This window comes from Haliotis cracherodii, unplaced genomic scaffold (genome assembly GCF_022045235.1).
Source record: "Haliotis cracherodii isolate W230 unplaced genomic scaffold, xgHalCrac1.p SCAF_20, whole genome shotgun sequence".
NCBI classification, from domain to species: Eukaryota; Metazoa; Mollusca; class Gastropoda; order Lepetellida; family Haliotidae; genus Haliotis; species Haliotis cracherodii.
The window spans coordinates 12,343,280-12,371,049 of NW_027266276.1; the positions used below are offsets into that span (position 1 = coordinate 12,343,280).

A 27,770-nucleotide genomic window follows, 5' to 3' on the forward strand; every position below is an offset into this window, starting at 1 on the left:
TTGACAGTTGAACGACAAATTATTGACTTATGCTTCTCTTTTTAAAGCCACTACCACGAGTAAGGAATGCCATAACTTGTACGTGCATTTTGCTTTACTGTTTTCCTCCATGACATTTTTGAACAAGTGTGAAAACAATGCCGTTTAAGACGCACCGTTTGTCGAATATCAGGCCACCAACATTATCCAATAAAATATGTCCAATTTATATACCGGATTTTGTGTTCACTCAGTTCCAATGAACTACATTCTACCTGTGCGTTTATTTTCTTTGAAGAGTATAGATATCGATTATCTGCTTGTCTCGACAAAACGGATGACCTGATATATTTTCGATGGTCCCATGGAAATCAAGTTAATAATACAATTTTGGTATTTTTCATTAAACATTTGTGTTAAGCATTTTATAGAATAAGTATCATTTAGTATTTGTCATTTAACGTATTTGTGCATATGCCTTTGTACATTTGTTTGATTTATGTTTTCAGGATGTTATGTAAATAAGTATCATTTATGATTTTTCATAGATTATATTCACCGATTTATATAAATAAATATCAAACAGTATTTCTAATCATTATTTTTTTCCACCGATTTATATAAATGAATACCATTTGGTATTTGTCATTAACAATCTTTGTTCATATGATTTAGTGCATACATTTTCATGTTGAAAGAGATGAGTGAGTGAGTATGGTTTTACGCCGCTTTTAGCAATATTCCAGCAATATCACGGCGGGGGACACCAGAAATGGGCTTCACATATTGTACCCATGTCGGGAATCGAACCCGGGTCTTCGGCGTGACGAGCGAACGCTTTAACCACTAGGCTACCCGACCGCCCCTGAAAGAGATGAAGATGTAGATTCAGGTGTTGATGAAGACGATCATGACCAATTTCGTTTTTATTAGCATTACATATTTTTTAAAAAGTTTTAAGTATAAAGTCATTACTGCAAGCGTAATTGTTTCATAATTAAACATTATTGATTTTCCAAATCCACTGTTTTCATCACTTCAAAAGCTATCCTGTGTGAACTACATGACAACTAACTCGTGTGAACTGCAGATGTGTGGTGTTGTGACAGGTGGGAAGTAACCTGACTGTAGTGTTGGAGCATGTTGATTATACGTGCGATCACTGCACCACGGGGAATTGCCTTCCTCGTTCGTCAAAGCCATTCAGACAGAGGCACCTTGACTGGACGCCCAATCAGCAATCTACACAAGGAAACGTTAGTGTTCTCCTTCCCTTGCGTAAAGGCACGGGTAGCGAAGCACAGCAGAGGGTTCCACTGGCATAGGGTTCGAATCCCAGATTTTCCCTCTGATGACCCTTGTCTTGTGACATTCACATCGTAGTTTCATCCATGTCGTGAACATCCGGCCTCAGACCACAGTTATCCCCCCTACGTTGTACCGGAAGTTGAACCGAAATAGTGGATATAGTGCCCTGGGCTGTTCAGCCTGTGCCAATTTTTTTGGAGTGACTTGTGATAGCTTAAATGAAAGATTATACATTGTAGTATGTTGCCAATGTTTTGTAAGCCACATGCTGTGAAGGTATTGATTCCAGCCTCCCATGACTAGACCCCAAGTTGAAGGCCGCTCTGTGTGTTTCGGGTCGACACTTCCGGTGAGCACTGTTGACAGTGGATACTGCGAAAGGTAGCTGGTGAATGCAGGCCGAAACTTTGCGTTTTAAGTGCCAAGTGGCAGGTTGGTCAGCATGCAACGGAAGAATAGCCTACGACCGATAATTACTATGGTGGGATTGAAGATAGCAAAGAAGGAAATTAAGTGTGGTCTGAGGCCATCTAAGTCCTGAGTCACACTTGGGTTCTCTCCCTTTGACACGCCGGGATATAACTGGAATAATGTTATACCAACCTTAAATAGATTGTTTCTTATGCGTCTCACTGACAGATTTCAGTTACTTTAGAGACATTACCTTTGAGTCGACTGATATTGTGAAACATATTGCCAAAAAATGATTTCTTTATCTGTCTTGAGCAACTAAGGAATACACCATTTTATGTCAGATATACGTACATACATACATGTACGTAGACGACCCGTGAAGATCCGGGGTAGAATAGGTCTTTAGCAACCCATGCTTGCCGTAAAAGGCGACAATGCTTGTCGTCAGAGGCGACTAACGGGATCAGGTGGTCAGGCTCGCTGACTTTGTTGATGCATGTCATCGTATCCCAACTGCGTGAATCGATGCTCATGATGTCAATCACTGGATTGCCTGATCCAGACTCGATTTTTTACAGACCCCCGTCATATAGCTGTTATTTGATGAGTACGGCGTTAAACAAAAACAAACAAACAAACAACCGTAGACTCACAAAGCACTCCCATGCTTGTGCACACGCAAACACACATACGGATAGACTAAAGAGACAACACATGTAGACAGTTATTATCCGATTGATTGATGTTTTCATTGTCCGTGATTTTAGTGCTACAATAATACCATTCGGATAATGCGCAAATCCTGAAGATAATACGGCTGCACGTGTCCTAATTCTAGTAATGCGGCCACGTCTTGATGAGGGCGTACAGCTTGGTCCCAGGACAGGCGGTGGCACCAACATCTCGGTGGCCCCTGAGGATGTAGTTGGACTGGATCTTGCCTTTAGACACCCCACAGGCTATCAGCTTCTGCACGGTGTCCAGGGCCTTGGAGTCGGGGAGACGCTCCATGAAGTTGCCCATCATACAGAACCCTGGTTGAAAGCAATCCACTTTAATATAAACACTGTCAATCTTTATATTGTAATATACAGGAAACACATCATATGGAACCCAGATTGAAAGCAATACCACTTTAATATAAACACAGTCAATCTTTATATTGTACAGGAAACACATCATATGGAACCCAGGTTGAAAGCAATACCACTTTAATATAAACACTGTCAATCTTTATATTGTAATATACAGGAAACACATCATACAGAACCCTGGTTGAAAGCAATCCACTTTAATATAAACACACTCGATCTTTATATTGTACAGGAAACACATCATACAGAACCCTGGTTGAAAGCAATAACAGTTACAAAAAACTATATTTTGTGATATAAGATAGCTACGCGATAAATGCAAAGAGCAATGACGAATTTAGCGTGGTTTATTTCACGATAAAACATAGAGCTGTCATGACGTCATTTCTGGAGATTCGAAATTGCGCTCGCAACTTGATGACGTCGAATATATGACGACGTTATTTTTGAGAAGGGGGTGATTTGTTCCTCAAAGATGTAGCCGGGCAACGAAGACAAACGATCGCATCCCAAAGCATGAGAGATATGACAAACGGTATTTGGAGACAATGTTCACGTAATCGACGTGTGGATTGTGAGAATATGCGGGAAATACCCACCTCTGCGTAAAATGGACTTATCCGACATTACGGAAGTTGGATCGTAATGAGGGAGTCATCATATTTAAATACGGATAAATATTTTTAAAGCTTGTACATTTTATCATCATCCTTAAACAAGCTGTTCACAATGTTGATATCTCATATCGTCGTTGTTTATCGTACAATAAAACACTGCAGGGAGAATAAACCAGTCGGGGCTGCGCTCCTCGCGGTTTATTCTCCCTACAGTGTTTTATTATATGATAAACAACGACCTCGAGTCGTTTATGTCTTAAATAAACAGGAAACACATCATACAGAACTCTTGTTGAAAGCAATTGCAATTTACAATGTGCGCATTTTAAACCTTTATATTTAAGAATTCAATATTATTTTTTATGAAGGTTTGGTCGACTCGGGATATATCATTTTGGTTAATTTATATAATAGATTGAGGATGGGTTAATGTAAGGGGAGTGATTGACGTGACGTTCACCTCGAAGTCGGTACACATTTGAATCCGTCCATCGCTGTGGCTGAGGTGAAAACGAGACTCGTCAGTGAATAGAACTTGTCCCCACTGCATGGCCACTGTAGACGCTGTCTGCACCACTGTAGACGTGCTTGACAGTGGTTTCCTGTCAAAATGGGACGTCTGGCGGGTCTTCTGGCGACAATCCCTGCACATCTGAGGCGGCGGTTTGTGAAGATATTCGTCGAAGGCCAGGGATGCTTCTTGGAGTCACTGCTGCTGGCTGGAATCGAATTCGTAGGTGTGTGCCTGCCACTCCGAGAATGGTCTCTGACTGCATTCGTCTGTTGCCAACGTTGCCATAAACACCAAATGGTGTTTCTGTGGACGTTAAATTTTCTTGCAACAACACGTTGACTCGATCCTGTTTTAAGCATACCAATGACTCGCAGACGCTCATTTTCGGACAGTCGTGGCATCTCGTAATGTTGAATATTTAGCGTAATTTTGTTGTTTTTCTGAGTGGTTGTTGTCAGCACGATGCAAAACAATGCATATGGAATCCTATTAACGCACATGTTTTTATACCCATTATCGGTTCGTGAAATGCATGGGGCTTGCATAAAAGTCAACTTTTGCATGGAATGCATGCAGTTGCGTTTTTTGTGACTTGATTCCGTACATGTACTACAATATTGAAAACCAAACTTCACTTGTTTGAACAATACACTAAAATATTGGTGTCACAGGAACTTTTGTTGTTGAGTATATATGTACAGTTAACTACGGTTATAACGAACACGCTTATAACGAACTGACGGATATAAAACGAACTAACTTTTTAGTCCCGACTATTTGCTGTAGTTATGCTGTATATATGCTTTTAACGAAGTTTTGTTGTTGAGTATATAAATATTGCAATGAATATAAACACCCACTGAACTGAAACAACAAATTACATAATTTTACAGTTGCGAATTCTCTGGCCGTGGTTATTGGTCTGATTACATATTCCTACAGGGCATTCTGTATTGTTTACATGTTTCCAACCTCCGTCGTCTCGTTCAAACACTTTGTTTCATTATCAAGCCATGTATTTCCATCTAAGGCTTTAGAAACGTTACTGGTAAATATGTTACGCAGAAGATGCTGTAAATTGATTCGGTGTGAGTCTCACATATTTTGTAGATATATGGTGAGATTCACTTGTGTACAGTAGCACATATATAATGAAATTCACAAATTAATCAGGCGACTCGATTAATCAAATTGTATTGCATTGTGACGTCATGACATAGTGACATGATAATATAATCTGTCTGTAACTGTAATCACTTCTCACTGAATATAAAGCTGAAAAATATAGCAGAACAATTCGTTAATATTGGCTTTAGGTTACTTATGGATGTATTAGAATACCGCTCTCCAACTGCAAAGGCATGACTGTTATGAAAGGCTACTGCATAAGGTACTGTTTAGCGACGGTGTCTCCTGTGTAGGACAAATATCGCGACCGACACGCGGGAAAAGTTTTCTCCTAATGTAACACTATAACTATATGGAATATAATCAATAATTAATCACTGTAAGGTTTTTACGTGTGTGGCATATATTAATGTCTTAGGCGGCAGACGCACAGGGCCACATGTTCTTGTGATGCAGCATAACAAGTATACACAATGTAAATTCATGTGCAGAAACTTGGAAAATTACCCCCAATAGGAGTTTAGAACGAATATAACACACCTTGTGTTATGTTGGTAATTAAGAATGCTCCATACTGAGTTTAAATAACCAATGCACCTGTACAACTAACGCTCCATGTCGACTTTGAATGACAAATTTAAACTTTAAATATCACAACCTATATTTCTTTGATAATGAGTGAACATGAGTAGATATGGCTTTACGCCGCTTTTAGCAATATTCCAGCAACATCACGGCGGGGGACACCAGAAATGGGCTTCACACATTGTACCCATGTCGGGAATCGAACCCGGGTCTTCGGCGTGACGAGCGAACGCTTTAACCACTAGGCTACCCGACTGCCCTCTTTGATAATGAATAACGGTCAGTACTAACTGAGAATATAATTATGTCACATACATTGACACGAATCAATTATCGAGTGGATGTGCATGTATTCGTCATTAAGAATAGGTCTCAATGAATGAATAATTTCCCTGTAATTCCCCAGTACAATGACACGTACGCTACACTGCACAGATCTAGTCAGGGTGGTTTTCACAAGGCAAAATTCCCATTGTGAATCTATCATGATTCACTAAGACACTGAGCTCTGTATCAAGACAGACACCGCAGTAGTTGAATGGGAAAAATGTATTCAGCTCCTGTGATCTATGTGTTTTGTTTTAATTGGCGCCTAAAGATTATGACACGTAGAGTATGTGTTAATTGCCATGTCTAAAGTTCTTGCTTAACTTATCAAAGTATAAGACCATTCTTCCTATGCTCCATTACATACATAACATGTGTTGGAACAACAAGTGACAACGTTCCCGTGTCCATCAAATATCGGGGAAACAGATACCTGCTGAGATTTAATATAAGAGGAGACTGAGACTGTAAGGACGCGTAGCAAAGACAAAAACCTCATTCAGCATATAAAGGCTCATTCACAAAAATCTAATAATACTGTGAGTCACAACGCTGTTGCCGTGGATCGGTTGCTGTCGGCTGTATCCGTGTAGTTGACGACAGTCGCTTTAGAAAGCATTTCAAAGCTCTTTGTAATGTACCAAATAGCACTTTAGCTTTTCAAGTCATATGATCTCAAAGGCACATTCACTGAAGGATCCGGTTACATGATCTGGTGTCAAAGCTTTAGATACAAACGAATTTGATTTTCTATTGGGACTGTCACATGCCCATGACTAATATAAAGACGTCACTTTGTCCAGAGAATAATGTCTTTTTAAGAAGATGTGGTTTCTCTTGTTAAATGAATTGCCATTTCCAAACCACACCCAGCCTTTACGTCTCTGTCCACTTGTAAATGCAAAATATATACAAAACTTAATGGTAGTCCTACTGACTTTATAGTCGCATTATAACATGAAACATTTATCCAGTCATAATATACTTGAACCAGAATTAACATGATCATACGTGCAGGTCGTGAGAACCGTTTCTTGGACCTCCGCAGTTTGTCTTGGCATTGTAATTATCTTAATAGCGAGATTTCCCGCTCGAACCTGAACTAACATGATCATATGTGCCGTCCATGAGAACCGTTTCTTGTGCCCGGCATGTATTGGCGTTGTTATGATCTGAAAAGTGCGTCTTCCAACAGGATGTCGAAGGTCGAAGTTAATTATTCATGGTTATACAAAGGTCAACGCCGGAGAATAACAAGTCTCGCTTATCCGCCGAAACAGATTCCATTGTCGTAAAGGGTTAGAATAGGTCTTCAGCAAGCCATGTTTGTCGTAAAAGGTGACTATGCTTGTCGTAAGATGCGACCAACGGGATCAGGTGGTAAGGCTCGCTGACTTGGTTCATGCATGTCATCGTATCCCAATTGATTGGATCGATGTGCTTCATATCAATCACTGGATTGTCTGGTCCAGACTTTATTATTTACAGACCGTCATATAGTTGGGATATTGCTGAGTGCGGCGTTAAACAACAAACAAACAAAATATTTGGTATAAAAAGCAATAAAGCGATGAATTATGAGTGAAAAATATATGAATGTCAGTAAAAGTTAGCGAAAAAGGATGAGCATGTACTGTCCTCCCGGTAGCACCCAACACTCACTCAATTTACATGAAATAGTGAGAGTTTGTTTGTTGACTACAACCCTGAATTGTGAATGATTACCAATTTTTGAGAAAGTGTTTTGGTTCAACGCTTTGAGGCAAAGATGTAATATTTCCCTATTTTTGTTATGCTAAAGTAAATTTTAACGTCTTTCAAAGAGAATATTCAAAATTCGACAGTATAACCCGATGGTCCGGGACATTTTCATTTCCTTTATGTTTGAGGGCGTTTGGTACTTCATTATGGGTTAATTCTCCCTCTCTGCTATTATGTTAATCTGTATTAGGCTTAGGTGTACCAAATATTCGAAATCCTCGTGATATTGGTAATATCTGAATACATTTGTACTTGGTTGATGAATTATTTTGTTTTTGATACAGTTGTCACGTTTTTGGCTTCAAGTTTCAACCGTGCTTTGTTTAAAAACGTCTTTCTCTCAATGGCAAAAATATGTTTAGTTGGTTTCTCCAATTTTCAGTCCATTACCTTTTGATCTAATGATAAAACCTTCGATATTTGTATTAGTGACTTCATCTTATTTAGTTTTTGTTATATCTATGTTTGGTATTATTTGCGTCTAAATTAGCAATTAGCATGTAGTTCAGGTTTATTTAGCAAAATTTGTGCTATAATTTCTTGATTTCTTTCCTTTTCATCTTGTGATATTACGATTTAATGCTTTTACTTTTAACATCGGTTAAAGTGTTTCCCAAGACAGTTTTCCATGCTATCACTGTCCATGTATTTGTTATATAGCAATTCAGCTTCTTTACTTTTTCAGCAGTTTGGTGTATTCAGTATCAGTCAATTGTAGTGTAATTCGATATCGTGAATGATCTAAGTTGGACTTTCGACTAGACAATTTTATGACGTCCTCGAAAGGAAAATAGAAAACAGGAAATAGGCAGATTCATGGTTTGGACCGTACTATATGTGCTAGGTGGCGCGAAATTTAAGTCTGGCGTGCATGATAATTTTTTCTTACCAACGTACTTTTCTGACAAGATCAAAGTCAAAGTATTCTTTGAATATAAACTAATTCTGCACTCATTTTAGTGTCATTAATATATTTGTGTCTCCATATCACCTGTACAGTGTACATCCTGTAAACAATAGATGTGTGATTTTCTGGTCTTAAGATGTCTTAACACAATCTACTTTTAAGGCTCTTGTTCTATTCCTGGCTATTTTAATGTTTCCATGGTTAACGACATTCTTTTCCCTTCCAATAAATCACTTTGTTTTAAATACTGATGCTCATCATCAAAGTCATGTTGCTTGCATAAATTACACATCCTTTCACCATCTTTTATTTTGTTACATCTGTGTCTCTCAGCTTGTAAATAAAAGCGACAAAACACTTTCCATATTCCTAAGAAATGTCCTTGTGATACATTTTCAGCCACAACCCCTTTCCCCTAAAAAGATAAGTATCAAAACACTCATGAAGTTTCCATTCTGAAAGGTTGCTGATTCGAAATGCTAAATGTACACCCTAACAGATGATAATACTCACAACCTCACAGAGATTCCATTCATTCTGCACGTCGATGCCTTCAGAGCGAGATTATAGGTCAAAATTGAAACAACGCCAATTCCTAGGATATGCGAAAATGAATTTACAAACATACCGTTGACAACTATCTTCTTACACAACATACGTTTGCTACGAAATAGTTTTGTTACTTCATTACCCTTCAATTTTTTTATCTAGTGTGTATGTGAAGCTATACAATGTTTCAGCAAGCGTTTTTTCTGATATTTAAATATAAGCGAGGCTTTGGGTCTCTTTTATACTGCGATAAAGTCTAACAAAGGACAAACATTTTTTTAAATATTCACAGGGCTTGGTCATGGCTATTAATTTTACCACGTTAACCTCATCTCTGTGCTTATTCCATGGCCTATGTGACAAACATTTAAAATATATGCATCATTTGGATTAGAGCTGGTAAAATAAACATGTTAACTCGAAACAAAACTAAATGCATGTGGTTAGATCGAATACCGTCAGTTTACTTAATGGAATCTGTTTACAAATGTTGCAGTTGCAAAACATCAACATTTAATAAAAAAAGTTAGTTCTCATTGCTTAAAGTACTGCACTGATTTAAATATTTCAATAAGAGTTGAGTCACTATTGAAAAATATTTCAGATTATAACCATGGGTGGAAAAATGCATATTATTTCCGATATTTGCTTAGTATTTGCATGTAAATAGAAAATGTATAGCACCTTCAAAATGATAACAACATAAGCAGTCTTATCTCCCCCATACATGTCAGTTAGATTTATCAGCGTTTCACATGCTACAACAGAGCCTGTGGCAACAATGAATAAGGTAACAAGACTAGTACCGAAGTTCAAGTGTGTTGTTTAAGCTAGGGGAAATGATGGTAAATTTTCTTCGTGACCAATCGTCAATAAACTTCCCGTGCATAGTGAGTGAGTGAGTGAGTATGGTTTTACGCCGCCTTTAGCAATATTCCAGCAATATCACGGCGGGAGACACCAGAAATGGGCTTTACACAATGTACCCACGTCGGGAATCGAACCCGGGTCTTCGGCGTCACAAGCGAACGCTTTAACCACTAGGCTACCCGACCGCCCCCCGTGCATAGTGTTCCACAAGCTTATCGTATTGGCTAGAAACGGTTTAACATATCTCTGGGACTTACAGTTGATTGTCTGGACATCAGATCTATTTCTCGGGTTAAAGTTACTCTTTTGCTGAGACAAGACATGGAGAAATACCTGTGATAAAATTGGTTTCATTATACTTTTTGCCATGACTGTTATGGCGACCTGCACCGCAAATAGTTCTCAATGCGTTCAAATATATATTTAAAAAAAAATAGTGACTGTTCGTAACTAAAAAGACACTATAAAATCAATCTCTCATATTTTTCCATATTACCTAAACTTAAATTCCTGAAGCAGTTGATTATTACATTAATCTTTTAGCAATTTCATAACTATGCGTTGTCCATGAACAATTGCTTTGAAGTGTAATACGGCTTATTTATGTCATCCTGCTTCTTGAATGGAATGCTCAGCACTGACCGGTACCACCTACAGAACACTGCAGTGTCCCGTGTATGTTGCGTAGTTGTTAACCCATACTTTATCGCCGCATTGCATTTGTTACTTAAGCATGGCTTTGAGGGAGTTTAATAAGAAGGTTGTGAGATGTGAGACGGCAAAATGAATGCGACAAAACCCTTTCCATATTGAAAGAAAATAATTAAATAAAGCGACAAATCTCTTTCCATATCCAATAGAAGTCACAGCATAATACAGAGGCGACTGTACGCTTCCGACTATATCCTGAACATGTGTTTATGAATCTTTCACCGGAAGGAAAAACACGGGAACGTATATCACATCATGCACATACATTGGACATCATTTTTGTCACTGATGCGTCAAATTTGGAAATGTCCTCCACATCACTACCATACACCTTTTTGAAAGCTTTACTGAGACCTTGAATGTTGATCAAACAGCTTCTGAGCAAGAGTCGTATGACGCCCTGTGAAATCTTCGGAGAAAGAGCATGCTCGATTGTATCTCAAAAGTTGTGAAATGTAAACACCAAAGGCTTGAGCTGCAGTAATTGCAGAGGGTTGCCTCTTCCCCCAACACGCTTGTTACTCGGGTCATCGCTTCTGCAGCGCTCTGAGGATACAGCTACCCCTCTCCGGCTTTCTAATGGCGACAACCCTTCTGCACATGTGATGTCTCAGTAGTTGATTGAAGACCTGTGTGATAAACGGGTGTACATCAACAGAAGTCACCATCCGGTGCGGCCATTTGTTTAAATGGTGTCCCGATCTTCTAGCTGCTCACCTCTGTCTTTGCGCATGTGATGTCTCATTAGTTGATTGAAGACCTGTGTGATAAACGGGTATAATCGTTTCCTCTTCTCGTTCTTGCCTTATTCAATCTCCACGTGAGTTTGATACATTGACGAAGCCAAAAACGAGATGCCAAGCTGGTCCGCCTTACGTTCTTGGGAGCGTATGTGTGAGGTCTGTCTTGTAGAACCTGCGCCGGGGACGGGGTGAGGTTTAAGTCGTGGCCGAGTAGGTGTCGCCTGGCTCATGGTTATGCGGTCGTTCTTGGAACGGTGTCCTGTGTGAAACAATGGAACACATGATTCTCCGATGTCATGATGTATATATGTTGGTAGCACAAAGAGGTTTTTTTGAAGCAACCCTTACACGAGTTTATCACTAATCCTTGTAAAATCCTTTGAATGTTCCCGATTAGTCCCAGCTTCCTCGTGTACGTCTCACGGTTGAAGTCCTTACATCTACGCCCCACCATCCAACAGTGGGATGATAAATGCTCAGTGTGAGACGTGATAAATTTAAAACTTTGAAAATTTTCTAATAAATTGTATATTTATAAATACTAAACAACAAAAGTTCCTGTGACATTGAATAATATTTTATGCAAAGTTCAGTTTTTTCAGTTTTCAACAGATAAAAGACTCCTGTAAGTGTTCAAATGGTTTAATTTGCCACACTGACTTCAGAAAATGCATGATTTCATAAAAAAACATGAACATGCCAAAATGTCAATTTACAAATCGTCTTCGTCTCATGGAATGGACTAGGCGTCAAACAAATCCTGTGGGATATCTGTCCGTATCTGCTGGAGCATGTTTCGAAATTCCTGGAGTGTCTGTGGAACAGACCATCTCATCCCACATGTGCTCGATTGGTAAGAGATCAGGGGAGTGAGCCGGCAAGCAATATGAGGCCGGGCGTTGTCATGTTGAAAGTTAATGCCTGGGCCATGACGACGCAAAAACGGTAGAATAAAAGGACCGATGATCTTGTCACGGTAGCGCTGTCCATTGAGATTTCCCTCGACCACTATCAAACGGGGCCTCTGTCTTGCTGTAATCCCACCCCATACCATAACGCTGCCGACATCGAACCGATCTTCTTCCATGACACAATGATTGACGTAACGTTCACATCGACGTCGGTACACTCGAATCCATCCATCGCTGTGGCTGAGGTAAAAACGAGACTCGTCAGTGAATAGAACTTGTCCCCACTGCATAGCCGTCTGCACCACTGTAGACGTGCTTGACGGTGGATATCTGTCAAAATGGGAGGTCCGGCGGGTCTTCTGGCGACAATCCCTGCATATCTGAGGCGACGACGTACGGTTTGTGAAGATATTCATCGAAGGCCAGGGATGCTACTTGCAGTCACTGTTGCTTGATGGAATCGATTTCGTAGGTGTGTTGTTCGAATCCAGTTGTCTTGTTGATTATTGGGTACGCGTGGCCTGCCACTCCCAGGATGGTCTCTGACTGCATTCGTCTGTTGCCAACGTTGCCATAAACACCAAATGGTGTTTCTGTGGACGTTAAATGGTCTTGCAACATCACGTTGACTCGATCCTGCTTCAAGCATACCAATGACTCGCAGACGCTCATTTTCGGACAGGCGTAATGTTGAATAATTGCGTAATTTTGTTGTTTTTCTGAGTGGTTGTTGTCAGCACGATGCTAAACAATGAATATGGAATCCCGTTAACGCACATGTTTTTATACCCATTCTTTGGTTGTAAAATGCATTGGGCTTGCAAAAGAGTCAACTTTCGCATGGAATGCATGTTTTTCTGTAGCAGTTGTGTTTTTGTGACTTGATTCCCTACATCTACTACAATATTGAAAACCAAACCTTACTTGTTTGAAAAATACACGAAAATATTGGTGTCACAGGAACTTTTGTTGTTGAGTATACTTATCCTATCTCACACGCTAAATGCCCGCGCACCTATCCCCGCATCACAGTTACACCAGCCTGTATGTTCCAGATTGAGAATGAGGGTGCTGGATGTGTCAGGTGATCAGGCCGCTTGGGTCGTGTCGCACGGGATTTTAGTGGTGCGTGAACCATGATCACAGTGGTGATTTGGTGATGTATAGGATGTGTTTGGGTGAGTGGTGTTTTTGAAGCTGGAAACTTTGTTCTAGGACGTTTCCACACCAAGATCAAGGAATTAGAGGAAATGCATAGTGTGAGATAAGATAAGTATATAAATATACAATTTATTAGAAAAGTTACAATTTTTGTAGCTATATATGCAGAATACATGTGTGCGATATGTGATATTTTTAGCATAGAACTTATACGTTATTTTGACGTTGTATAGCAGAGACTCTTGTGAGTGAGTGCGCATGCGTGAGTGAGTGAATGAATGGGTGCATGGATGGGTGTATAGGTGAGTGTATTATGGGTGAACACGTGACAATCGGTCCCTGACATTAGTGCTAGTTGCCATCTACGATATCTGTTTTGTAATGAATACTTTGTTTATCATGGTTGAATGTGCAGTTATTTAGCTTTTATTATTTCATCTTGTCTATGTGTATCTTTAAAATTATATCATTTATTTATGAAAAGGTTGAAATTTCTCGGAAAAAAATAAGTTGTAATTCCGGATAAATAGATACTTAATGTATGCATTTGTTTTGTTTTTTTAAATTGGTATGATGGATTAAATACAAGTTGTGTTATATTGATTGTGAATAATGGACATGAATCTTAAACAATCATGTCTCAAAACCAATCCCTGCATCATGTATTGCGGACAAGTGGCTGACTCTGCAGCCATAAAGATGATGCAATGCAAATACAGCTAAGAACCAGTCTAAATGAGAAAGACATCATCACAGTGCATGACATTTTGATTTGCGAAGTAAGAACTGAGATATATATCTAAGGGAATATGTGTTCACACAAAATGTTAAAGTTATGATGGCGGGTGGTAATGTGTCAAGGTATTTGTTTAGTGTTAATAATATAGACATAGTTTAGTGTTTAGAGGATATATTCATGTATCAGTATGCACAAACATAGGCATCTGTGGGGCTTCTATATTAGACGAAATGGACCGGGTAGTCAGGGTCGGTGATTTGGTTGTTTGCGGATCATAATATCCCGAAGACAGGGACTATGCTCGTAATATCAATCACTTGATTGTCTGGACCTAACTCAATAATTTACAGGCCGCAGTCATATTGCTGGACATTTTCTGAGTGCGGCGTCTGACAACCAACAACCACACAATCTAAACATAAAGCTTGGCCACAGCGATAAATGCAAATATGATCTTGCACTGTGAATAGCTTCATTGAAATGGATTGGTAGTCACAGCAAACAACCTATGTGTCACCGTGCTGAACTCACAAACAGAGCTGTTCAAGTTCTCACATACGAAGAAGCCCATTTAAGGTGACGGCAAATGATAATAAATCTTTACATGATAAACATTTTAGCACATGCTTTCAAGTATGTTGTAATCAGTAGTGTCCTGCTCCCAGACGACAGTGTTTACAAAATCTTTCAAGTACAAACACACATATGTTTAATTTCGTACAGTGATAAACATTTTTAGATTCATAACAACCCTGATGGGGCCCCTTAGCTTGTCACCAGGGGGAATACATTTTCTGTCAGGTGATCAGTCTGTACCTTGATCTCACAGCCCAGCCGCACCCGACAGTGAGTAGAACATAAGGCTTTTCTTTCTTTGTTGAATATTTTCGTGTATCATTACATGTCTATTAAATGCATGGAAAGTGAGAATTGAGGTGAGTTTCAGGTACAGTGGGTATTGAGGTGAGTTTGATGTAAAGTGGGAATTGAGGTGAGTTTCATGTAAACGGGGTACTGATGTGAGTTTCATGTAAAGTGGGGATTGAGATGAGTTTCATATATTGGGTATTGAGGTGAGTTCCATGTGAAGTGGGTATTGAGGTGAGTTCCATGTGAAGTGGGTATAGGAGATGAATTTCATGTGATTTGGGTACTGATGTGAGTTTAATGTAAAGTGTGTACTGAGGTGAGTTCCATCTAAAGTTGGCATTGAGATAAGTTTCATGTAAACTGGGCACTGATGTAAGATTCATGTATATTGGGTACGGGTGTGAGTTTCATGAAAAAGGGGAATTGAGATGAGTTTGATGTAGCGAGTATGGTTTAACGCCGCTTTTAGCAATATTCCAGCGATATCACACCTTAAATGGGCTTCACACATTGAGTTTGATGTAAAGTGGGAATTGAGATGAGTTCCATGGCAAGTGGGTATTGAGGTGAGTTCCATGTGAAATGTGTATTGAGGTTAATTCCCTGTGGAGTGTGTATTGAGATGAGTTTCATGTAAAGTGGGTACTGATGTGAGTTTCATGTAAAGTGGGTATTGAGGTGAGTTTCATGTAAGGTAGGTATTGAAGCGGGTCTGATTTAAAGTGGGTATTGAGATGAGTTTCATGTAAAGTGGGTATTGAGATGAGGTTCACGTAAAATTGGTATTGAGGTGAGTTTCATGTAAAGTGGGTACTGATGTGAGTTCCATGTGAAGTGGGTACTGATGTGAGTTCCATGTGAAGTGGGTACTGATGTGAGTTACATGTGAAGTGGGTACTGATGTGAGTTACATGTAAAGTGGGTACTAAGATGAGTTTGGTGTAATTTGGGTATTGATGTGAGTTTCATATAAAGGGGGTATTTAGGTGAGTTTCATGTACAGTTGGTACTGAGATGGGTTTCATTTAAAGTGGGAATTGTATGTTTTTTTGTTTGTTTGTTTAACACTCAGCAATATTCCAGTTATAAGATGGCGGTCTGATTGATATCGTGACCATGGATCCCCGCAATTTTTGATACGTTGCGTGCATCAACCAAGACAGTGATTCTGACTACCCGATCCTGTTAGTCGCCTGTAACGACAAGGATATTCGCCTCTTACGGCGAGCATGGGTTGCTGAAGACCTATTCTACCCCGGAATCTTCACGGGTCAAGTGGGAATTGAGTTTCATGTAAAGTAGCAAAATGTTCAGTTTTACAACTTGGCCTAAAATGTATATAAAGTGTTAAGAAGAAATATTGAACCGTTTATCAGTTATACTCCGGAAACCAAGCGCGTCTGGTGGAAAAGAGAAAGGGAAGACTTAGTTTTAGACACAGTAAAATGATATTCTATCATGGGTTCCCAGCCTTGTCTTCCCAAACTCATCTCAACAATTGATTCTGACGTTGAATTTGCATTCGCGCTCTTTCAAATGTACTGACAGAAAGCTTTTTTTCCCTACATATTTCATTGTTTCATTATTCGTTTCAATCAGTATGTCATTGTATCCCAAATGCGAAGATCGATGCTCATAATGTCACTGGTTTGTTTAGTCTCGATTATATACAGACCGCCGTCATATAGCGGGAATATTGCTGAGCGCGGCTTTAAACACCAAACAGAAAAAAACAAGATCTTGACCTTGACTTCAGCCAGTCACATGCCCAAAAGTTCACCTGATCTCAGACAGAGACTGTTTTAAGAATGAAAAGCCTTGTCTGTGGTTGAAAACATTTTTATTCAAGTAATTTTGATGGACTACATTTTATCCTCAACTGATTTCACACGCCCTGTTTTAGAAAACAAAATTTTACTATATTGTAAAGAAAATGTTATGATGAGATGTTGATGTGCAGTTTTGAAGGGGAACAGTTTCTCTAAAGTTCAAACGGACGGGCGATTACAGACCTGATTTCCATCACTTGCATGGAATGCATAAAAGGAAAAGGAGGATCATAATGTAGTGTTATCATGGACATTTATTGTCTTCGTTTACAACAATCGTGCCACACTTAAACACCAAAGACTGTTTGATACATTTATTGTATGCTAATGTGTCACTACAGGGGTACATTGTGAGTGTTATCCACACCGAGGCTACAACCATTCCTTCAGGACATAAGAACTCGAGTTGAGGACCTAGACGACCACATGGACATGGCCAGTTCAGGTGTTGGCCATGAAGCCATTGGTGGATCAGACGAAGAAGATCCCACGGCCATTGCCATGCCGACTGAGCACGGACTTGACCCTGGAGACCACACGGCCATTGCCAGGCCGACTGAGCACGGACTTGACCCTGGAGACAACACGGCCATTGCCAGGCCGACTGAGCATGGACTTGACCCTGGTGACCACACGGCCATTGCCATGCCGACTGAGCATGGACTTGACCCTGGAGACCACACGGCCATTGCCAGGCCGACTGAGCACGGACTTGACCCTGGAGACCACACGGCCATTGCCATGCCGACTGAGCATGGACTTGACCCTGGAGACCACACGGCCATTGCCAGGCCGACTGAGCATGGACTTGACCCTGGAGACCACACGGCCATTGCCAGGCCGACTGAGCATGGACTTGACCCTGGAGACCACACGGCCATTGCCAGGCCGACTGAGCACGGACTTGACCCTGGAGACAAAACGGTCATTGCCAGGCCGACTGAGCACGGACTTGACCCTGGAGACCACACAGCCATTGCCAGGCCGACTGAGCACGGACTTGACCCTGGAGACCACACGACCATTGCCAGGCCGACTGAGCACGGACTTGACCCTGGAGACCACACGGCCATTGCCAGGCCGACTGAGCATGGACTTGACCCTGGAGACCACACGGCCATTGCCAGGCCGACTGAGCACGGACTTGACCCTGGAGACCACACAGCCATTGCCAGGCCGACTGAGCATGGACTTGACCCTGGAGACCACACGGCCATTGCCAGGCCGACTGAGCATGGACTTGACCCTGGAGACCACACGGCCATTGCCAGGCCGACTGAGCACGGACTTGACCCTGGAGACCACACGGCCATTGCCAGGCCGACTGAGCATGGACTTGACCCTGGAGACACCACGGCCATTGCCAGGCCGACTGAGCATGGACTTGACCCTGGAGACCACACGGCCATTGCCAGGCCGACTGAGCACGGACTTGACCCTGGAGACCACACGACCATTGCCAGGTCGACTGAGCGTGGACTTGACCCTGGAGACCAGACGGCCATTGCTTCACCAGGGTGTCAATCCTTCGTCTCTAGGACAAGGCGTGGTATGTGTCCATAATAATTCTTCCTCCTCTGTCACTGTGTTTATAGGTGTGTACTGCTTTGTCGTGATGATTACGGCTGGTGTTCTCCCAGGAACGTCAGACGTGCCATCCTCTTAATACATTTCATTACCGTATTTATTTGATAGGTTCTAAGGCAGTTAAAGTGTCGGGCAGTATGCAACCGTGGTATATGTGATAAATGGGAGGCATGGATTAAATTGGCCTTTTCCTAAACTCGTTCTTTGAGCAAACTATTTGAGATAATATCATGAAATGCAAAAAAAATATTATTTCAAGATCCTAGTATTAATAATTAAGAAATGGGGCAGACTAGTTAAAATGAACGTTTAAGTTCATCAACAATACCTCAGTATTAAACATTCAGTAACGTTCTAATACCCCTTCATTTAACTAGTCATTTAACTTCACCACACCTTGCACATTGAATGAAAGCTTTACCACTTGGCATGTATTACTCATTAAAAGACTAAGATACGTAAGTCCAGTATCATTCAAAGTATCTTTTCATGTCTCTGTGATTTTAATCGTAGTATTTTTTGTTGATTTTAACTGTTTGTCTGATCTTTCTGACCATCGCCAGTAGCCCGAGGGATGGTGTAAATCCTCCTGGGGTACCATGTAAGTAGCAGAAGTACCGTAAGTCCGCATGGTCTCTGGTGTGGTGGCCTAACTTTGGCTGCTGGCGATCTACAGGCCGTTTTCATAATGTGTCGTCTGTTATAATCTGATCATTTTATTGTTCAAAAACTAGTTTTACAATTATAATCTGTGATGTGATGCTAGTTGTCCTTCGACGACAGGTTTTCATATAGAATATAGATTTCACGTTAAACCCCATTTGATCTAACCACCTCACCTGATTAAGAATGTCCTGAAAGAAACAGGTTTTTCTTGATCAGAATGTTGGCTTCACGTGGACATCAGCTTACTGCTTTATGTGCAAAGGCGAATTATAAGAAATGACAGACCTGTATGAGTGGCCCAGCACACGAAAACGTAATTAACGTGGTCCTATTTAATAAAGAAAAATGAAACCCTTCCTCTATTTTTTTATCAAACATAAGAGTTGGTTGTTGAACATCATCGTTGATTTGATGCCAGGTGGTCCAGCCGAGGGCATCATTGTTGCCAACTCGAAGTACGTCAACATCTCCACTGGGCAGATGGTACCGGGCACTGTCGGAGAAGGTGAGTATAAATAAAGAAATAATTCACATCCATATTCTAAATGTAGAAGCATCAAAAGCCCAACGGGGCCCCGGGTAGAATGTGTCCCCAGCACCCTATTGCTAGTCATAATTTAAGAACCGAAAATGAGAAGACGTGAAGATCACACCTTAGAATCGTTTCCAAACAACTTATTCTGGTCGACAGAGGAGAAATAATGTATCGGGTGGCCATACAAAGAGATTTATCAAAGCATTTGTACAGCTGTGATGCATAGGGTAGCTGAAACATAACATTTATGCGACCAGAACATACTAGTAAAACAAAGATAAAATACAATTCGTAGTTAAGTTAAGAAATAAACATTTGATAAGTGGACAATTCTGAAACTGACAAATCGTCAGAAATAGATTAGACAGGGCTATAATGGGGAAAACTTACCATATAAGTGCGGAAATAAATTTGTATTTTAGTTTACATGACTTATCCATCTTACCAACGTAGTTTACCTCTGTATATTCAATGACGTGCATTAGTTTCTGTCCTACATATAACATTCTCATATAGTGTCGTGTTTCTGCACAGATACTCTTGAGCTGCGCCTTACTGAAGCAAGGAAAACATTTATTGAAACAGAAATCTACAGAACAGTGAAGCAAAAAGTAAAGCTGTTTGGGCATGTGACCATCTATGGTGCCTCTGGAGAAGGGAAGACAACGATGGCTCTGATGTTGGGTTCACGTTATAGAAACCGAGGTTACCAGGTCGTGTTTGTGGAAAGCATTGAGAAGTTTGACTTGGACAGCTGCCTCAGTTCTACACCAAGAGTATTTCTTATCATTGATGACATGTTTGGCACTGCTGGCTTGTCCACTAATGTTCCACTGATTAAATCATTTCTAAATGATCTTATTCTCCATATAGACCACTGCAAACAGTCCCGTGAACAAATACAGTCAGTTTTGCAAGATGGAGGTAAATCAAGTAATGATGACAAAAGAAAAAGTCAAACAAAGGACATTCGTGTCATTTTCACATCAAAGCCATACAACTTCCATGACGGACTTGCACAACTGCAATTTGATTGTTTCCCACTGTTTGAGGAACAAACAGTTATGAATATAACTTTACATGATGTAAACTGTCTTTCTCCAGCAGAGAAACAGGAAATATATGAGAGACATAAGAGCATGCTAGATGAATGCTCCAAGGCTTACCTACCTGAATACAGAGATTTGGAAATGGATTCGAACATATTTGGATTTCCCCTTATATGTAAACTTTGTACTTTTTCCAAAAACATCAGAAAGCTTTTCGAAGAACCCTTGTCTTATTTGAGGGAGGAACTCACTGATATAATTACTCCTAAGAATGATAGATCTGCAGTGTTAGTCCTGATGTTATTGTGTGAAGACAGATTAAAATTGACAAAGTTAGAAAGCGAGGATGAGGACCAGGACTTGGATACGAAAGTCAAACATGTGATACGTCTCATGCCTACCGCTACACGCTCTGGGATGTGTCAAGCAGCAAGACTATTCAGAGGTACATTCTTCACAAGAGGAGACACTGTAGGCTTTGCTCATTCTTCAATCTATGATGCCTGTGCCTGTGTCTTATATAAAGTCAATCCAAGTTTTGTTTTGAAGCATTGCAGTGAAGACTTTCTGTACGAGCGTGTACAGCAAGGAACAGTACAAGAAACAAAAGTTGATGAACATCTTCACTTGATTTCCGTTTCTGAAGAATATCATGAGCTTCTTACCACACGGCTTGCACATTCTGTAAAGCAAGGACATTTTTCTAAGTCAGTAACACATCCAATTCTTAAGCAAGACAAACAAGTTGAACAACTTCTTGAAAGACTACACTTTGATGTGACGAAAAATGAATCCATAGACAATGCCTGGTTTCACCAAAGAGAAAAAGGAAAATGTTTTTTGTATTGGGCTGTTCTTGGACATAATCCACATTTGGTTACAAATGTTGAGAACCAAACTGGAGAAGTGTTTACACAAGACGAGATCAGAGAGGGTTTGGAAGGTTGTGCCCAAGTAAACAACCTGACATTACTAAAATGGCTACTCTCCAGGAGTGATGAGCATGACCGGATCAACAGACTGAACACGCTCATGTTTGCAGCAGCACAAAATGGAAGTACTGAAACACTGTTATATCTGCTGAATGAAGGAGCAAATCCCCATACTTGTGACTCGATGATGCAAAACATCTTCCATTTGGTAGGTAAATCACGACAAGTAAACACACTTCGTTCACTGCTAAATGTATCGGTAAACAAACATGCTATAGACAGTGTTGATGTTGATGGCCACACTCCTCTAATGATTGCAGCAAGAACAGGGTCAGAGGAGTGCTTCCAGCAGCTCATGCCATTCTCAAATCTGGATGTTCTGGACGCATATGGAGATGGTGTTATTCACCTTGCTTGTAAAGGAGGGAGCATTGTTATTGTTAAGGAACTGTTACCACCAATTTGTATCAACAAAAAAGGAAGGAAAGGATTGACACCGATAATGGTTGCTGCTGTCAAAGGACACAAAAGCGTCTTTGACTTCCTGGAATCAGAGGGGGCGGACCTGTTGCTGGTTGATACAGATGGTAATAATTTACTTCATCTTACCTGTTTGGGAGGGAACATGGCTATTGTTCAACATCTGCTGTCAGATTCTAACATCAACCAAAGGGGAATGTTTGGGTGCACACCGATAATGGTTGCTGCTGTCTTCGGACACAAAAGCGTGTTTGACTTCCTTGAATCAGAGGGGGCGGATCTCTCTCTTGTTGATACAGAAGGTAACAGTTTACTTCATCTTGCCTGTGCGGGAGGCAACATGACTATTGTTCAACATCTGCTGTCAGATTCTAACATCAACCAAAGGGGAATGAATGGGTGCACACCGATAATGGCTGCTGCTGACAATGGACACAAAGGCGTGTTTGACTTCCTGGAATCAGAGGGGGCGGACCTATCGCTGGTTGATACAACTGGTAATAGTTTACTTCATCTTACCTGTGTGGGAGGGAACATGACTATTGTTCAACATCTGCTGTCAGATTCAAACATCAACCAAAGGGGAAAGAGAGAACGGACACCGATTATGGTTGCTGCTTTCAAAGGACACAAAAGAGTGCTTGACTTCCTGGAATCAAAGGGGGCGGACCTATCGCTGGTTGATACAGATGGTAACAGTTTACTTCATCTTGCCTGTCAGGGAGGCAACATGACTATTGTTAAACATCTGCTGCTAGATTCTAATATCAACCAAAGGGGAATGAATGGACTGACACCGATAATGTTTGCTGCTGTCAAAGGACACAACAGCGTGTTTGACTTCCTGGAATCAAAGGGGGCGGACCTATTGCTGGTTGATACAACTGGTAATAGTTTACTTCATCTTACCTGTTTGGGAGGGAACATGACTATTGTTCAACATCTGCTGTCATATTCTAACATCAACCAAAGGGGAAGTTACGGATTGACACCGATAATGGTTGCTGCTGCCTTCGGACACAAAAACGTGTTTGACTTCCTTGAATCAGAGGGGGCGGACCTATCGCTGGTTGATACAGATGGTAATAGTTTACTTCATCTTGCCTGTGAGAGAGGGAATATGACTTTTGTACAACGTCTGCTGTCTGATTTAAACATCAACCAAAGGGGAAAGAGAGAACGGACACCGATAATGGTTGCTGCTTTCGAAGGACACAAAAGCGTGTTCGACTTCCTGGAATCAAAGGGGGCGGACCTATCGCTGGTTGATACAGATGGTAACAGTTTACTTCATCTTGCCTGTTTGGGAGGCAACATGACTATTGTTAAACACATGCTGTCAGATTCTAACATCAACCAAAGGGGAATGAATGGACTTACACCGATAATGTTTGCTGCTTTCAATGGACACAACAGCGTGTTTGACTTCCTGAAATCAGAGGGGGCGGACCTACCGCTGGTTGATACAGATGGTGACTTTTGTTCAACATCTGTTGTCAGATAAACGATAGAGTTGTCCCGGAAGTGAGACGCTCCAAAGCAGTCACAGGAACGTATCCAAGTCTCCAACGTATACAAGCTGTATGGTATCACCTGGATAGTTTATTGTGTGTAGTCCCCGAAAGGATTCGCCCCTATGCAGTGTTATCAACAAACAACAAAAGAAAGAATATGAAGATGAGGTAACATTCATTCTGTCAAATGCTAACATCAGGATTAAATATTGATAGAAACTTTTGGAAATCTTCCTAAAAAAGATTCTAGTACCAGTATACCCCTCTGTACTAGATGTATAGCATTGTGTACTACATGCATACACCTGTGTACTAGATGTATAGCATTGTGTACTAGATGTATACCACTATGTCCTAGATGTAAAGCCTTGTGTGCTAGATATATACCACTGTGTCCTAGATGTATAGCATTGTGTGCTAGATATATACCACTGTGTCCTAGATGTAAAGCCTTGTGTACTACATGTATACCACTCTGTACTTGATGTATAGCATTGTGTGCTAGATATGTACCACTGTGTACTAGATGTATACCGCTGTGTACTAGATATATACCACTGTGTACTAGATGTATGCCACTATGTACTAGGTATATGCCACTGTGTACTAGATGTATACCACTGTGTACTAGATATATACCGCTGTGTACTAGATGTATGCCATTGTGTACTAGATGTATACCGCTGTGTACTAGATATATACCACTGTGTACTAGATATATACCATTGTATACTAGATGTATACCATTGTGTACTAGATGCATACCATTGTGTACTAGATGTATGCCATTGTGTACTAGATATATACCATTGTATACTAGATGCATACCATTGTGTAATAGATGTATACCGCTGTGTACTAGATATATACCACTGTGTACTAGATGTATGCCACTGTGTACTAGATGTATACCGCTGTGTACTAGATATATACCACTGTGTACTAGATATATACCATTGTATACTAGATGTATACCATTGTGTACTAGATGCATACCATTGTGTACTAGATGTATGCCATTGTGTACTAGATATAAGCCATTGTGTACTAGATATATACCATTGTGTGCTAGATGCATACCACTGTATACTAGATGTTTACCACTGTGTACTAGATGTAAACCTTTGTGTACTAGATGTATACCATTGTATTCTAGATGTATACCACTGTATACTAGATGTATACCACTGTATACTAGATGTATACCACTGTGTACTACATGTAAACCACTGTATTAATCGTCTAAATCTATTTGAACTGCCCAGTTCAGATGACATGAATGTATGATACATTTATTTGGCTTATTCTGTTATTTCTGACCTGTACACAAGTAGAAATGGTTTGTAGTATACTTCTGTAGTAAAGATTAAGGTTTTGGTGCCCATTACTCTGAACCTAGCTGCGGTAACCGTACTGCCCACAACATACGATTTTAATACTGACCTGTCGCTACACAGAACATACCATAATGTTTTCCTTATTGATTCCCAGTCCAAACCTGCCCAACGCGTTATATGTTTCAGCAGTTATGCGTCGTGATATAACGACAAATACAACACAATTCTCTTCCTTGGACACTTGCCTTCAAATACGACTACTTATATTTTATATCGTGTTCCGATACATTTACTTATCGATTTGAAAACTGGACCGGAAATTATTTTTTTTATGTCTGCCATTACGATGGCGGCCAAGTATCCGTACCATCTCGATGATTCAGACCCAATACCTACATAGAAAGTTTCATGATCGAATATATAAGTACACATATTTGAAGGCAAGTGTTTTGGGGATTTCCTGGGATTACGATTCATGTACTTTATGACGGGACTGTTCGTGATTTAAGTCCTGAAGGAGGAATATACTAGGAAAATACATTGGAATAGTCCGCAGCAATCAAATCGTATATAATGACTAGACAACCGATTATCGAAACTGCCCTGAACCCTCAAGTCTGAATTTAATTTGTGACACATACTACCATGGTCCTTGTCATCTCGGGAAATATATCGGAGGTATGGTCTACATAATTCCGGATATCAACAGAGGAGGGCAGCATTAGTACTACTTATTTGATAGTGATTGAACACTCTTATATATTTTATACAAATATCAACATGGGCGAAATGGACAAGTTTTACAAATATTTTATCTCGTTACATGCCACATATTAAGGATTGTAAAGAGGATTTTTTTTAAACTAAGAGACCGCGTTCCAGTATCTTAAACCTGTCAAGGGTCAAATCGATAACTCACATCGGACATAATCCAGGACCAGTATATCTCATTATGCTGGTCAGATACAGTTGGGTCAAAAATATTTAACTTCACTCATATTCATCTCTATCATCAATGCTTCGGTCATACTAAATTATATAATCATGTCGAGATAGCGCCACTTAAGTTCACAATAACGACTTTATCGTCAGTTTAATCAGTAAATGAGATTATGTGCTGAGCTAGAATAGGTGTAAATACGGACGACAGACACTCATAATCATTATGTGGCTGTCTAATACACGGGTTATAGAGAAAACGTCCGCCCACGAAAACGGTCGCTGGTTAATTAGAGAAAACGGCCGCCGCGTTAGAGAAAACGTCCTTTGTACTTAGAGAAAACGTCCGATTTGTTTAGAGAAAACGTCCTCTGGTCGTTTTCTCCAGTTCCTTGATAAACTGATTGTTTATGCACTCAGGTAAGAACGTTACTATCTTGTCCTATATTAATTCTTCACTGTGTGCTATTACCATTGGCAAAACCTGCAAAACTATTTGGTAATTGAAAATGTCATGCTTGTGTGTATAACTTAGATATCCCCATTGTACGACTGCTGTCAAGAGATTATGTCAATCTGTTAACTTTATTACGTTGTTTACCTTCTGGAATATGTATTGTGGCTGAACTAGAACGTATCTTGTGTGAATGCCCACTCGGGTAATGTATGAGTCAGAATGTGTCGGGTATACTATATTCAATCATATGTAAACTGTTGTATAACGTTGTCTACCGTGGAAAATGTATTGTGGCTGAACTAGAACGTATCTTGTGTGAATGCCCACTCGGGTAACGTATTAGTTAGAGGGTGTCGGGTATACTATATTCAATCATATGTAAACTGTTGTATTACGTTGTCTACCGTGGAATATGTATTGTGAGTAATGTTGTACAAGTATGTATCTTGTGTAATGATTCTCTATCAGGTTCATCTGATGTTCTTCACATCTATGTACTTCTACAGCTGATAGTAAAGATGCTCTAATCACTGATGGTAAACATTCTATTGTTGACTGATTATATAAAGATTCTGTGGCTGTCTAATAAACTGACTGTTTGTTCACTCAGGTCTTGTGTTGTTGTGTGGACTGGTCGTGTACAGTGGTACCTCTGTTAAGCCAACTGATTCCCCAACTCTCGCTTTTTATTGCAAAGAGGGGCGGTCGGGTAGCCTAGTGGTTAAAGCGTTCGCTCGTCACGCCGAAGACAAGACACCGTCGCTGGACACTTTTGTTGACCAATGTGAGCACATGTTAACGTTGACGTCATACTTCGGTTGACCAAAGACCAAAGACTCGGTACGCGTTGTTATGACGTGTTTATCCCTGCGTTCACTACACATGAGATATTACTCTATAACGGTTTACATTACGTATTAGACGAACGACTGTAAAAGTAGACACATGTCACAGATTCCAAATACGACCTCCTATTTTAACATACTTACACATCTATTTTGAGTAACTGTTATATAAGAGTGAGTGAGTGAGTTGGGTTTAACGCCGCTTTTAACAGTATTCCAGTTATATCACGGCGTGTCAGCTTAATGTTGGAGGAAAGCCCGAAGTGATGCAGGTCTCAGACGTTTACCACTTCGGTGAAACCCACGAGCACGGGTATGGTGCTGACAAACCTAGAAACATATTCGGGGCGAATCGAGATTCGATATATCTAAGATGGCCGCCAAAGCCAGACAATCTATCGGGGGGGATATA

The 27,770-nt window shown here is 40.4% G+C and overlaps 1 protein-coding gene across 2 annotated transcripts; it reads left to right on the forward strand.

The window, feature by feature from the left end:
* Positions 1-15,100: 15,100 nt before the first annotated feature.
* On the forward strand, positions 15,101-27,118 carry LOC139470327 (uncharacterized). Of its 2 annotated transcripts, none has more exons than XM_071252698.1 (4): positions 15,101-15,164; positions 17,359-18,566; positions 19,689-19,775; positions 20,340-27,118. In XM_071252698.1, the coding sequence occupies exons 2-4, from the start codon at positions 17,444-17,446 to the stop codon at positions 23,768-23,770; spliced, it is 4,641 nt and encodes a 1,546-aa protein (XP_071108799.1). In that variant the 5' UTR covers positions 15,101-15,164; positions 17,359-17,443; the 3' UTR covers positions 23,771-27,118. The 2 variants fall into 2 exon arrangements, with proteins under 2 accessions (XP_071108799.1, XP_071108800.1); XM_071252699.1 differs by lacking the exon at positions 15,101-15,164 and adding an exon at positions 15,230-15,281.
* The last annotated feature ends 652 nt before the right edge of the window (positions 27,119-27,770 follow it).

What these genes read in the sequence shown, in the direction of transcription:
- LOC139470327 (XM_071252698.1), top strand. Translation starts at nt 17,444, where the DNA reads ATGGACATGGCCAGTTCAGGTGTTGGCCATGAAGCCATTGGTGGATCA. An exon ending in CGTCTCTAGGACAAGGCGTG is followed by an intron (nt 18,567 to 19,688) that starts GTATGTGTCCAT and finishes ATTTGATGCCAG; the next exon opens with GTGGTCCAGCCGAGGGCATC. An exon ending in ACCGGGCACTGTCGGAGAAG is followed by an intron (nt 19,776 to 20,339) that starts GTGAGTATAAAT and finishes GTTTCTGCACAG; the next exon opens with ATACTCTTGAGCTGCGCCTT.